General features: G+C 35.1%; 1 protein-coding gene across 1 annotated transcript; it reads left to right on the top strand.

Annotated features, from left to right (window-relative positions):
* Positions 1-4,202: 4,202 nt before the first annotated feature.
* LOC141664903 (uncharacterized) lies at positions 4,203-4,745 on the top strand. The gene has a single exon (XM_074470863.1). It carries the CDS (start codon positions 4,203-4,205, stop codon positions 4,743-4,745), a length of 543 nt encoding a protein of 180 aa, XP_074326964.1.
* The last annotated feature ends 9,482 nt before the right edge of the window (positions 4,746-14,227 follow it).

The following is a 14,227-nucleotide window of genomic DNA, read 5'->3' as shown; positions in this document are numbered from 1 at the left end:
TGAGTTCCATTCCTTAGTCCACTCCTGTCCTCTAGGAGTTTCACTCCAAGGTACTGGTGCTGCTCTTGTAACAAACTTCTTAACTAGTTCAGATTTATGAACAGTATGTTGAGGTGCATGTCCTGAAGGACCAGCTTCATCAGCATCTGCATTAGGAGCAACATTAACAGTAGTATCAGCATGTGAAGCATCAGAACCTACAGAATCAGCATCTTCTGATAAGACAACAGTATGAGAAGCAATTGAGGCTTCAGCATCATCCTCTAAGTGCTGATCTGTGGCCAAGTTCTGATCAACAACCATATCCTGATGCTCACCTATATTCTGATCATCAACATCTAGATGCAGAGAAGGTGTTGTAGACAATTCTGGAGTTTGAGTAACATCATGAAAAGGTGTTGTTGATGGATTAATTGCTGATGGAGCTTCTAAGTAGAGAACCTCAGGCACAACCAGGGTGTAAATATTAATTTCAGCACTTATGCCTGGGTCGACATGAGATACAGTTTCATGTACAGGAGACACAGATGGTGTGTTTGCCTTATCTGTAGCAGCTTCCTGAGTTGGAGACAATGAAGAGAGAGGTGCAGTAGCTTCAGCAAATTCTGGTTCTTTTGAGATCACAGATTCCTGATCTCCTTCCTTAGCTGCTGCTTTCTCATAATCTGAAGCTGGCCTTTTAGCTCTTTATTTCTTGTATCTCTTTGAAGGTGGGGATTCCTTGGGAGGTTCAGCAGAAGTCATTCTTCTAAGCCTTTTGAGAAGCTTAGATCCCTCAATTGCAGAATCCTTCTGAGAAGGAACCTTCTCAGCTTCTTTTACAACAAGTTCTGATGCAGAAACCTGTTCCTCACTATCAGACTCATCTCTCAGAATAATCCTCCTTCTCTTCTGTGGTGTCTGAGGAACAGTCTTTGTCCTCTTGGGCTTGGAAGATGAAGGCTTCACAGTAGGTGCTGGGGATGAAGGTTGAGCTATCTGTGAAGGTGTGAGATAAGTTTTGAGATATGTTCTAAGAGAGGGTTGAGGTATTGAAGTATGTGTGGTATGTTCTGATGGTTGGTGTGGTGTTTGGGATGTGGTGGTAGGTTGAACATCAGGATAAACAGATCTATAGGTTTGAGGATCAACATTTATCAGGATCTATTTTACAGACTGAGGAATCTATAAAGGTCTAACCAATATTTTCTTAAGTTCAGCATTTACCAAGTCATTAAAAGCCCGTTTTGCAAGTTTAAAAGGTGGTAATAAGTCAGTGATAGGTTGGGGTTTATCAGCACAACAGAAATTATATATAAGCTGACAGAATCTAGCAAAGTAGATAACATTCCTATCCTCTGTCATCCTATCCCCTATAAAACCTAGCACAACACTTGCAAAATCAAAACGAGTTTGGTTAATAATACCATACCCGATTTGCTGACTCATTATTGGAATGACATCAAAGTTGGAACACTTATTCCCGAAGGCTTTAGTGATGCAGTCGAAGAAAAAGCTCCATTCTTTTCTGATATGTGCTCGTTTCAACTGTCCAAGCTTAGCAAAACTCTGCTCATACCCCAAATTTGCCATGAGCTGCTGTAGTGCTGGTTCCTCCGGTGTTGAGAAAATGCAGCCTTCTGGTAAATGTAAAGCCTTTCGAACTGTTCCAGGAGTTACCACATGCTCATCGTCATTGACTTCAAAAACAATGTTGGGAGTATCAGTTGCACCACCATTATCAAAATGCCCAGTCCGCCAAAACGTCAGAACTTGTTGGCTTGAAAAGACTGAAGGCTGGGTCAATGCATACCCAATTTCACTGTTTGCAAGAAGATCTTGCACAAAATGCAACTCAGACGGAGCTTCATCATGATTTAGAATTGCAGCATAGTTGTTGGGAACGAACTTTGCTCCATCGATGATCAAATCCTTAGGTGCCATGAGAAAAATTGAAAATTAAGATTGCCTGTAAGGTGTTTGATAAAATGTCTGTATGAAAAACCAACGTCAAGAGATGAGAGAGATTAAAAACAAAGAAAGAGAGATAAACTGTAAAAGTAAATAAAAGATTGTATAATCTTCTCTCTCTCTTACCATATCAGCAGCTTCAGAACTGCTTTCAGCACTTGCCATATCAGCATTTGCCATCAAGGCATAATTCTCCTCACTTTCAGAATCTGAGGTGTCTGTCCAGCTTTTGTTCTTTATGACAAGAGCCTTGCCTTTGTCACTCTTCATTTTCTTGCAATCAGGAGATATGTGGCCTTTCTCACCACAGTTGTAGCATTTGACATTTGTATAATCTCCTCTGTCAGACTTTCCTCCTTTGCTCTCAGATTTTCTGAAATTCTTCTTATAAGAACTTGCACCTTTCCTGGAAAACTTCTTTTCCTTCCTGAACTTCCTGTATGCAATCTTTGTGATTCCTTTCACCATAAGGGCACACAACTTCATCATCTCTTCATCAACATCCTTCTCAGGCAAGCTTTCAGATTCTGAGTCATCATCACTATCAGAACTTGATGACTCAGTATCAGACTTTGTGAAGAGAGCTTTATCCTTTCCTTTCCTTGAGGTAGCTGCCTTGGGGGATTCTTCTTCAGTCTTAAGAGCAACTGTTCTTGACTTTCCTCCTTTCCTCTTGCTTCTTTGTTCCATCTCAAGTTCATGAGTCTTGAGCATCCCATAAATTTCATCAAGATTATAGTTGTCTCTTATTGTTGTTGCCTTCAAATCCCAGCTTTCAGGAAGAGCCAACAGGAATTTAAGGTTTGAATCTTCAAGATCATACTCCTTATCAACCAGTGACAAGTCATTCACGAGTTTGACAAATCTATCATATAAATCAGTCAATGACTCATTAGCCTTTGAGTCAAAGTGTTCATACTCTTGAGTGAGTATTGTCTTCCTGTTCTTCTTAATCGTATCAGTTCCCTGACATCTTGTTTCCAAGGCATCTCATAACTCCTTTGCAGTCTTGCAGTTTATTACCCTGTTTGACATTACATTATCAATGGCACTATGCAGTAAGTGTCATACCTTAGCATCCTTAGCAATTGATGCGATATCTTCAGCAGTGTAATCACTCTTCTCCTTTGGTACAGACTTTGCTGCTTCACCTGCAACTGTAACAGCGAGCTTGGTTGGTTTGTGAGGCCCTTCCTTGATTCTATCAAGATATTCTGGATCTGTAGCTTCCAGAAACATGGTAATCCTCATCTTCCATATGGGATATTCAGATGGTCTCAATATGGGAACTCTAATCATCTCATATCAGCTTTGGATTTGTGTCTTTGGAGGTTCTTCAGTTTTGGTGGGCTTAGTTGGAGTTTCTACTTCAGACCTGATTGTTTTTGGATCTTAAACTGTTTGTGTGTTAACAGATAGGCTCTGATACCACTTGTTAGGTCACACACACTGTAGAGGGGGGTGAATACAGTATATAGCACAATCAAATTGAACTTTAATAACTCAAGTAACAGAAAACAAACTTTATTCAAAATAATAAACTCTGTTACAGTATGGAACTGTCCTCTCTCAGTGATGAACAAATATCACGAGAGCTGCTAGGGTTACAATTAATAATCTTCTCGATAATGATAACACTTATAGTGTAAACCCTATGTCTGTGTTTATATACTACACAGTTACAAGATAATCGCTAATTGATATGGAATATAATTCTGCTTTCTAAAATATATCAATCAGATATCTTTTCTTCCAAGTATTCCATTCTTCACGGAATTCCTTCTTCATGCATATCTCTTCTTACGTTTGTCTTGATCTTCTTTTCCTTTCAATCAGCTGCCTTCCTTATCTGAACATTTCCTTTAAGTCCTGATATTATCTTCTGATAAATATCTCCTGAACCTTAAGTACTGACGACTTAAGTTCTGATTTCAGTATAAGTGTTGATTTCAGTTAAGTATTGATTTGTCCTGTTTAAGTAAGATCTGAAAACTAAACATTAATCATATTAGACATGACATTATCAAATATATCTAACAAGGTTCGATCACCAAAAACTAGTTTATCTACCTGCAGCTGAAAATGATTGGGCTAATTTAAGACTTCAGGATTTTAAGAGTGTCCGGGCATATAGCTCTGCTTTGTTCAAAATAAGTTCTAGGCTTATTATGTGAGGTGAGAAAGTTACGGAAAAAAGAAAAATCGATAAAACACTATCAACTTTTCACCCCAACAATATCAACTTAGCAGAGATGGACAAGGAGCGTAAATTCACTAAATTCGGGGATCTTCTATCAACTCTCCTCGTTGCTGAACAGAATCATGAATTGGTGATTAAGAATCATCAATCCCGTCCAACAGGATCTGCCCCATTACCTGAAGTAAATAACATATCATTCCAGCAGAATGTACGTGGAAGAGGGTATAGAGGTGGACGGGGCCAAGGGCGGTACCGTGGACGAGGTCGGAGCCACGGACATTTTCGTCCAAATAACAACTATGGTCACCGAAAGTGGCAATCTGAATCACAGAGTAAAAGAAAGGCATCACGAGGAGGAAAAACTGAAAATGTTTGCTATAGGTGCGGCATGAATGGGCACTGGACACGTAATTGTCATACCCCAGATCATCTTGTTAAGTTATACCAATCTTCTCAAAAATTAAAAGAGAAAATGGTAGAAACAAATTTCGCCAACAATAACATAGATGATTTCTCGAGAATCACAACTGGAGGAATAAGCATTAATGGTCTGAATGAACCTAACGAAACTCCCATATGGGAGGCTGAAGATTAGTAGTGTGTATTGTGTGCTTTATTTTATTTGAACTATGTAGTGTATTATGTTCTTATCAGATAAATTATGTTTCTTAATTATATACAGAATGGATTCTGAAGATATATGCATTGCTGATTGTGGTACAACTCATACGATTCTATAAAACCAAAAGTATTTTACCCAAATAACCAAAACCAAAGCTCAAGTCGGAACGATTTCCGGCGTATCTAATATAATCGAAGGTTTTGGAAAAGCTTGGTTTGTGTAATATCCCATATTTTTAAATATTATTATTATAATTATTTGGAATTGTTTATGTGATTTTATGTGAATTTTGGTGAATTATCTGATAAGTGGAATTGATGTTTGGGTGTTTAGATGTGACATTATTTGAATATTTGAAGTTTTATGTGCTCAGAATAAAATATAGATAATTGTGATATTTTTATGATAATTTTTGGACTGTTAGATGATTTTATAATGATTTATGTATTTATTAATTATTTTCTGAATAATTACAAAAATATTTTATAAAGCCGGGAATCGTTCAACTTCAACCGTTTTGCATTTTTACAACCCGAAACTCTTCCGAAAACTCCTTCCTAACCTAATCTAGTAATTCCGGACATTTTCCGTATTTTGACTTTTTCGATCCGGATTACGGTTTGACCCGTGCGTGGCCCGGCGCAATATTTTCGATACGACAATTATTTCGGTAATCAACAAAACCCGTATTCTCGAAAGACGAGATATTTTTACATTATTTTGGTATATGGTGTTTTATAAAAAGCTCGGTTGTGGTAATTATCCAATTCCGGTATTGAATTGTATCGTTTTTATAGTTACTTAGCGGCTAAGCAACTAATTTAACGATCCAAAACGATCCAGAACGATCCAATATTCCATAAATATAAATAGCCTATTTCTTATTTCGTTTATTCCGTTTATTCATTTGCAACCAGTTAAAATACCGTAAATACAGAGAAAAACCCGAGAAACCGATACGTTCCCGTTAATCAAACACAAGAACGAAGGCATTATCGAACTCCGATTCGGGCGTGCAGCATATCAAAACGAAGCTCTCAAAATCTTCTTTCTGAATCAATCATCAATTTCTGCCCAGAAATCATGGTAATTTTCTTATTTATTTATTTATATTCGAATTATTTGATAATTAAATTATGAAATTTGTTCTTGATGTTGTTGATGTGATTTGATGCTTCCATGTTGTAGAGCATGTTTTTCTGGTCGATTTGGTATATTATGCTTTAAAAATAGAGTTCAATATCATATAGAAATTAAGGTTGATTTTCTGGAAATTTCTTGAATATGTGTTCTTGGTGTTCTTGGAGAATTTTGAGAATCAAAGTCAGTTTTGAAGGTGTTATTGAACACCAAATCACAAGTATGAATATCCGTTGTGAAGCTCTCAATCTATTCTATCTGATTTTAGAATCAAAATCAATTGAGGTTTGGTAATTTTTAAATTCGTAATTTTAGGGTTTATACCCGAATTTGGGGTTTTTATTTCTGTTAAACCTGGGTTATTTTTGATTATATAAACATGTTGGGTGTGATTAGAGCATCATTTTCATGTATAAATCACTGTGTTTTGTTTAGAATTGAGCGATTTCGGTCATTCACCGGATTTTGGATGCTGGTCGTCGGTTTTTGGTTGTAAATCAACCGGATAAATTGAACCAGCAGTTATTCGTGATTGTGGTTGTGATAATTAGTCATTAGAGTGTCTGTGGAATCGAATGGCACCGAGAAGCGTGAGCAGAGGTCGTGTTTAGGGGAAGAACGGAGATCGCCGGAGTCCGGATGGCCGGCCGGAATCTAGGCAGGATCCGGCAAGTTCATCTTGACCCGGATTCCTGTTCTTGCCCGACCTGGTTGGGTTTAATCCTGACCCGGGTTCAATCTTTATAAACCCTAACCCAAAACCTCTAAACTGTTTTTACATATTTTGTTTTTAAAATTATTTCAAAATTCAATTTTATTTTGAAAATCATTATTTTAATTCTGAAAATTTATTTTAATTCAAAAATAAATCCAAATTATTTAATTAATTAATTTTAGTTGATAATTAATTATTTAATTAGTTAATTAATTTAAATATTAATCGATTAATTAATTTAATTAGTTATAATTAATTTTAATTGATTATTTAATTAGATTTAATCATTTATTTTTGATTTAAAAATTTCGAAAAATAGTTTCGAGCTTTAAAATATTATTTTAAATTATTTTCCAGGCTCGATAATTATTATAAAATTATTTAGGGTGTTCGAACCCTATTATTTTAATATTAAATGATTCGGAGATCGTTTTTATTCCGAAAAATATTCAAAAATTCATAATAAATCAACTGTTCGTCCGTTTAATATGAAACGAACGCGTACAGACTTAGAAAAATATTCCGCTTTCAATAAAAATACTTTCGAGACCCAAATTTTTTGTTTCGAAAGGTCGCTTGTTTTGCAAGTTATTCTGAGTCGACTGTTGATCGATAAATCATATTTTGACCCGATTTCAGTTTTAAACATATCGAGTCGACCCTTTTGATGAACCGAGTCATATGTGATATGAATTATATGATACATGAGTTATGTGCTTATGTGCTATATGAATTATGTGTGTATGTGGATCGAGGGTCATGTGTTTGTCTGTTATATTTATGTGTTGACTATCGTATGGGTAGACGATAGGCTTTTGACACGCAGTTCGTCGAGTGATTATCGTTTAGATGATTAAAGTTCTATATTTTAATTATAGATGCGGATCTCTCAAGTCGATCAGGACCAGATGGAATGGGTGAAGAGTAGAGTTGAATAGTATGGAATCTTGGGTTGCAGCACTACATGAGCAGCAGACCAAATGATTAGTTGAATAAAGACGGTGATGTTTTGAGGCAGAATGTCAGAATAGATGCGTCTTTGCGAGTGTGACTAACTGCTAAAACCCAAAGGCAAGTATCCCTATCATCACTTATTGTTCAAGTGATATTTATTTTAAATCTTATCATGCAAGTATTGCTTTTCCTATTCTCAGTTCAGAATAGATAAATGTTTTATATATCGCTGAATTAAATAATTCTGTTTATGCAAGTACCCTCTGCTATTCTATGTTCAGAATAGTTAAATGTTTTACGTATCAAATTACCGGATTTATAAATGTTTTGGATTTCGAGAAAGATGATTTTGTTGCGAGTATTCCTGCCCAAGTGAATGGGGGAATAAAAATTATTTAGTATGTCGAAAGATTCGGCTCCTTTTTCAATAAAAAGGTTTTTAAGATTGGAATGGTTACTGGTTACTGGTTACTGGTTATTGGTTACAGCGTAGGTGATCGAGATATCGGTCCAGCTGTAATATCTTTCAAGGCTAGTTATGCCTTTTCTGGCGCCCTATAGGTACCGTATGTCTTCGGGATACGGGTAGTACCTATATTTACGGTATGACTGCGGGATATCGGTGTTGTTTCGCGACTGATCATCGGGAACAGCATGAAATGTTATTGGTTCCAATCTAAATTAATATCTAAATTTCTTTATGGTTTTGATAATCATAGAATAAATGATTTATCAACTGATTCTGTTTTGGATTAAAAGTGAATTGTGGTTTTGATTCAGTTTCTGATTTTGTGGATACTTAGTTTGTTGTTAAATATCAAAGGTGGTATTAGTATAGATGATTGATGTTGACTTCAGTATGGGATGTTGTGAGCATCAAAGTTCGCATTGATATCTAATTTGATATGACAGCAAAATAAGTATCAATTTCAAGAGTTCGGTTTTGAGTAAAGTTTACGATTCAATCCATAATCATTGCTTCTTGTTATTGTTGTTTACGATATTTCTGTAAACACTGTTTTATGAGTTTTATTCTCGTCAAGATTCAAAGTATTGCTGAAGCATTTCGCTCAAAAATATCAAATTGGTTTTGAATATAATTAAGGAATTAAATCTGGGATTCCTCAACTAAAATTTTATGATTCAGCAACTATGATTTTAAATGTTCTGCTATAATGCAGATGTCGGTTTTATATCAAAACGACCCTATATATGTCATAATGATCTTGCTGAGCATTTCTTTCGCTCATACTTGCATGTTTTTAAATTTAACCTCCAGTGGGGATTAGCTTGCCGTTTAACCGCGTAATTCGAGGAAGCAAGAAGAAGCTCTTGGAAGGTGGTTGGTCCAGGGTTTGCGAATTAGTGTAAGTTCTTTTGTGTAAAGTTGTTTATACTATATTATATTATAGTTGTATATTTTATTTGGGCCTAGTATACTTCATTTCGAAGTTATACTAGTGGGTTTAGTTTTGAATTGGAATTTATTGAAAAGAGTTTTAAAAGAAAGTGAAAATTTATTTGTGGAATTTGGAATTCTTGTTTCTAGAACTGTAACCTTAAAAGATCTTGGGTGTAGTTTGGGGTCATTTATGATAAATATCTTCCGCTGGTATTTATTTATTGATTTAACAGGTTAATTTGGATTGAGGTTTCATGATGACGACCAAATCCTCTGACCCCGGATTTGGGGGCGTTACAGTTTGTCCTACCTAACGGTACCCACATACACATTTCAAATGCATTATATTTTAGTAAGTCTACTAGAAATCTTCTTAGTTTTAAAGATATTCGACTCAATAATTTTCACATCGAAACTACCTCTGAGGCTGATAGAGAATATCTTCTTATTACTTCCGCTAATCCTAGCAACAAGAAAATCTTAGAAAAGTTTCACTCACTTTCCTCAGGATTATACATGATGAAAATTAGAACTATTGAGTCACACAATGTCATTGCTTCCAAACTCATAGATCCAAAATCTTTTACTCTTTGGCATGAAAGATTAGATCATACCGGCGTCTCTATGATGCGTCGTATTATAGAGAATTCTACTGGCCATCCTCTTAAAGATTTTAAAGTTCTTTCCAACAATGACCTCCCATGTTCAGCATGTTCTTTAGGAAAATTGATCACTCGACCATCCCCTACTAAAGTTCAGCTTGAAAGCCCAACTTTTCTAGAAAGGATCCAAGGCGACATATGTGGACCTATACACCCATCATCTGGACCATTTAGGTACTTCATGGTATTAATTGATGTCTCAACTAGATGGTCTCATGTTTGTCTTCTCTCAACTCGTAATGATGCTTTTGCAAAATTACTTGCCCAAATAATCAAATTACGAGCTCAATTCCCAGATCATTGCATCAAGTCAATTCGTTTAGATAATGCTGGCGAATTCACATCTGCAATTTTTGTCGACTATTGCATGTCTGTAGGAATCTCAGTTGAACACCCAGTTCCTCATGTACATACACAAAATGGGTTAGCCGAGTCTTTTATCAAAAAACTCTAACTTATTGCAAGATACCTACATCTATTTGGGGTCACGCAATACTTCATGCTGCTAATATTATTAGGATTAGACCAACTTCCTACAACCAACATTCTCCGCTACAACTGGTACTTGGTCAAGTTCCTAATATTTCTCACTTCAAAATTTTTGGATGTGTTGTATATGTACCGATTACTCCACCACAAAGATCGAAGATGGGAGCTCAAAGAAGAATAGGTATCTACGTTGGTTTTGATTCCTCATCTATAATTAGATATCTGGAACCTCTAACTGGAGATTTATTTACCGCAAGATATGCAGATTGTCATTTTGACGAGTATATATTTCCTCCCTTAGGGGGAGATAAACATTCGAATAAAGCTAATCCTGACCTATCATGGAATGAAACATGACTATATTTTCTAGATCCACGTACCGGTCAATGCGAACTTGAAGTTAAAAGAATTATCCATATGCAAAATATTGCAAACCAAATGCCTGACGCATTTAACGATTCTAGAAATATAACTAAATCTCATATACCTGCAGTAAATACTCCAGCCAGAATAGATATACCAATTCAAAAATCAGATACTAAAGAATTGGTTACAGAATCAAAGTCACACCTAAAGCGTGATAGCTTGGTCGGTGCAAAAGATGTTGCACCACGAAAAAGAAAAATAAAGAAAATTGTCCCTGAAGTGGCACATGCTCCAGAATAAGCAAATACCCCTGAAGTGGTATTATCTCCTGAAGAGATTCCATCCTCTGAAGATACGGGATTAAACAATCATAAAATTTCAATAAATTATGTGCATGATATGAAATTATGGGATCGAAGTAAAGCCATAATTGATGATGTGTTTGTGTATTCCGCAGCATTGGATGTAGACATAAATTCTGATCCTGAACCACAAAGTGTGGATGAATGCCGTCAAAGAAAAGACTGGCCAAAATGGAAAATCGCAATCCAAACAGAATTAAATTCATTGCGTAAAAGAGAAGTATTTGGACCTGTTGTCCAAACACCAATTGGTGTAAACCCTGTTGGGAATAAATGGGTATTCATAAGAAAACGAAATGAAAAGAATGAAATTATGAGATATAAAGCCCGACTTGTAGCACAAGGGTTTTCTCAAAGGCCTGACATTGATTATCAAGAGACATACTCGCCAGTGATGGATGAAATTACTTTTCATTTTATATTAGGAATGTCATCTAAAGAAAATTTGGAAACACGTCTTATGGACGTCGTTACTGCATACCTATATGGTTCACTCGATATTGAAATTTTTATGAAAATTCCAGAAGGGTTAAAAATGGATGAGTTCAAGAAACCTCGTCATATATACTCCATTAAACTTCAACGATCATTGTATGGACTGAAACAATTTGGTCGTATGTGGTATAATAGACTAAGTCGTTATTTGCAAAAGAATGGGTATATTAGTAACCAAATTTCTCCATGTGTTTTTATCAAAAAATGACAATCTGGTTTTGTGATTATTGCTGTATATGTGGATGATTTAAATCTTGTAGGAACATCTACAGAGGTTAATGATGCTGTCATTGTCATATACCTAAAGACAGAGTTTGAAATGAAAGATCTTGGAAAGACAAAATATTGTCTTGGGATACAAGTCGAGCACTTGTCAACGTGAATTTTCCTCCACCAAACCACATATACAGAAAAGGTTTTGAACATATTTTACATGGAAAAATCTCATCCATTGACTACTCCAATGGTGGTTAGATCTTTAGAGCCTGATAAAGATCCATTTCGACCACGAGAAGATGATGAAGATGTTCTTGGTCCTGAAATTCCATATCTAGGCGCGATTGGTGAGCTTATGTATCTTGCAAATAATACAAGGCCAGATATTGCATTTGTTGTGAATTTATTGGCTAGATTTAGCTCTGCTCCGATGGACAGACATTGGAATGCGATCAAACATATATTCCGTTATCTTCGTGGAACAACAAACTTTGGATTATTCTTCCCGAAAAACTCGACATCTCAGTTAATTGGATATGCAGACGCTGGATATTTGTCAGATCCTCATTTTGGTAAATTACAAACTGGATATGTGTTTACATATTGCGGTACAGCCATTTCCTGGAAATCTACGAAGCAAACTACAGTGGCAACCTCAACAAATCACTCAGAATTCATTGCAATTCATGAAGCCAATAGAGAATGTGTTTGCTTGCGATCTATCATCAAGAATATTCAGGAATCATGTGGATTATCAGACATCACTAGAAGTCCTACCATTATGTTTGAGGATAACACCGCATGCATTGATCAACTCAAGGAAGGATATATCAAAGAAGACAGGACGAAGCACATTTCACCAAAATTCTTCTACACTCATGAGCTTCAAAAGAATGGTGAAATTGATATACAACAAATTCGATCATGTGACAACCTTGCTGATTTATTCACGAAATCATTACCGAATTCAATATTTGGGAAGTTACGACATAACATTGGAATGTGTCGATTCAAGGATTTGTTACAACAAAATTTTGGAGAATGATTAGTTCTTCCAAGTGGAGATTGTACTCTTTTTCCTTCGCCAAAGTCTTTATCCCATTGGGTTTTTCTTTGACAAGTCTATGATTCATTCCAAAATAATAATCAAAGGGGAGTGTTGTAAATTGATTGTTATTGTCAAAGATTAAATAGTAAGGCTAGGCTTAGACTTGGAAATCTTCACATTCCATTTAATTTCCTTGTCTTTTGTTTTGGCTATAAATAGCTTTGTTTGTGATGAATAAAAACACACCTCCGAGCAGCAACATTCCTCTCATCTGCATGCATTCTTCTTTTATCAGTTTATCAACCCTTTCATTTAATTCAGCTATTGTTATAATATAGTTAGTATTTTACAATAGTAATATATTTATTTGATTAACATATTAATAATTTAATATTACAAGATTAATAAATTAACACTCTTTTTTGTTATGACTTTAAACATAGTCAATTACTTCAAGGCTCAAATTTGAAGCGCCATTAGTCAATTACCTGACAGCTCATTACTAACTTCACTCTATTTTCTCAGTGCGTTTCGTTGCATTTTGTTTATTTGTTAGTAATACTAATAACAGCAGGGTAGCCGAGCACCGGAATTTAAAGGACTTATGCAATTTATATTAGTTATTACTTTATAGTTGGACAATTTATATTTTTTATATTTGAATATTAATTTATCAAGTAACTTAACTCCAATCTATTGAAGTTCTTTTTATTCTTAAAATTTTCTATGAAGTAGTTAAAACACAAATTTAATCGTGAAAATTGTGAATGCACGATCACTATTAATACGATTAATCATAACTCCATTTATGGTTGTGGATAAAAATATTTTGAAATATTCTTTTTTTTGCGATTTGGTTCAACTTTTATTTTAAAATTGATTCAATCGAAATTATGTACATCATGTCAGGTATATTTTTAAGACTTGTAATAAATTTTAATTTGCAAACTCGATTTAGAAAAATATCGAAAACAAGCAACACACATAGAAGAGTATTTAATTATTCATCATCAAGATTAATATTCGCGATTCTCTTCTAATTTATAAACTACATCCGCAATTCCTCGTAGTTGGGGTATTTCAGGGGGAACCAATAGCTATTCGAGAAGTATGTCAAATCGTCAATTATCAACAAATTTCTGCTGTCATTGTTAAATCAGATTGCAAAACAGCGATTGAGCTTTTATCTTCGTATCTTGATCCTTCCTGAAATTATATTATTTTAGTTGATGATATCAAAAATATGATATCTCAAATTTCCACCGTCTTCTTGTTTGTGCCTCGTCGATGCAATGCTCCTGCGCACTGGGTTGCAAAGCAATCGTTTCATGATCTGCTTCCTTTTGATTGGATTTTTAATTCTCCGTCTATTTTTTCTCTCTAACGTGCAGGGAAGCTTAAAACACGTGCGGCACGGACAATCCAGATTTTTTTTAATATTACATAATTTGGAAAAAAATATTTGAATTCAATTCTTAATTTTGTTCATTTAAAACTTTAAATGGTATGACTTCATGATAATTATATAAGTAAACGTATATGTTCATAATTTTTTAGAACATTTAAACTTATTTAAAGTGATAACATTAGTAAGAGGGGAATATTA

This window comes from Apium graveolens, chromosome 6, assembly GCF_009905375.1.
Source record: "Apium graveolens cultivar Ventura chromosome 6, ASM990537v1, whole genome shotgun sequence".
Classification (NCBI taxonomy): domain Eukaryota; kingdom Viridiplantae; phylum Streptophyta; class Magnoliopsida; order Apiales; family Apiaceae; genus Apium; species Apium graveolens.
The sequence above is the reverse complement of the archived record's forward strand: the minus strand, read 5'-3'. Positions and strand labels throughout refer to the sequence as shown.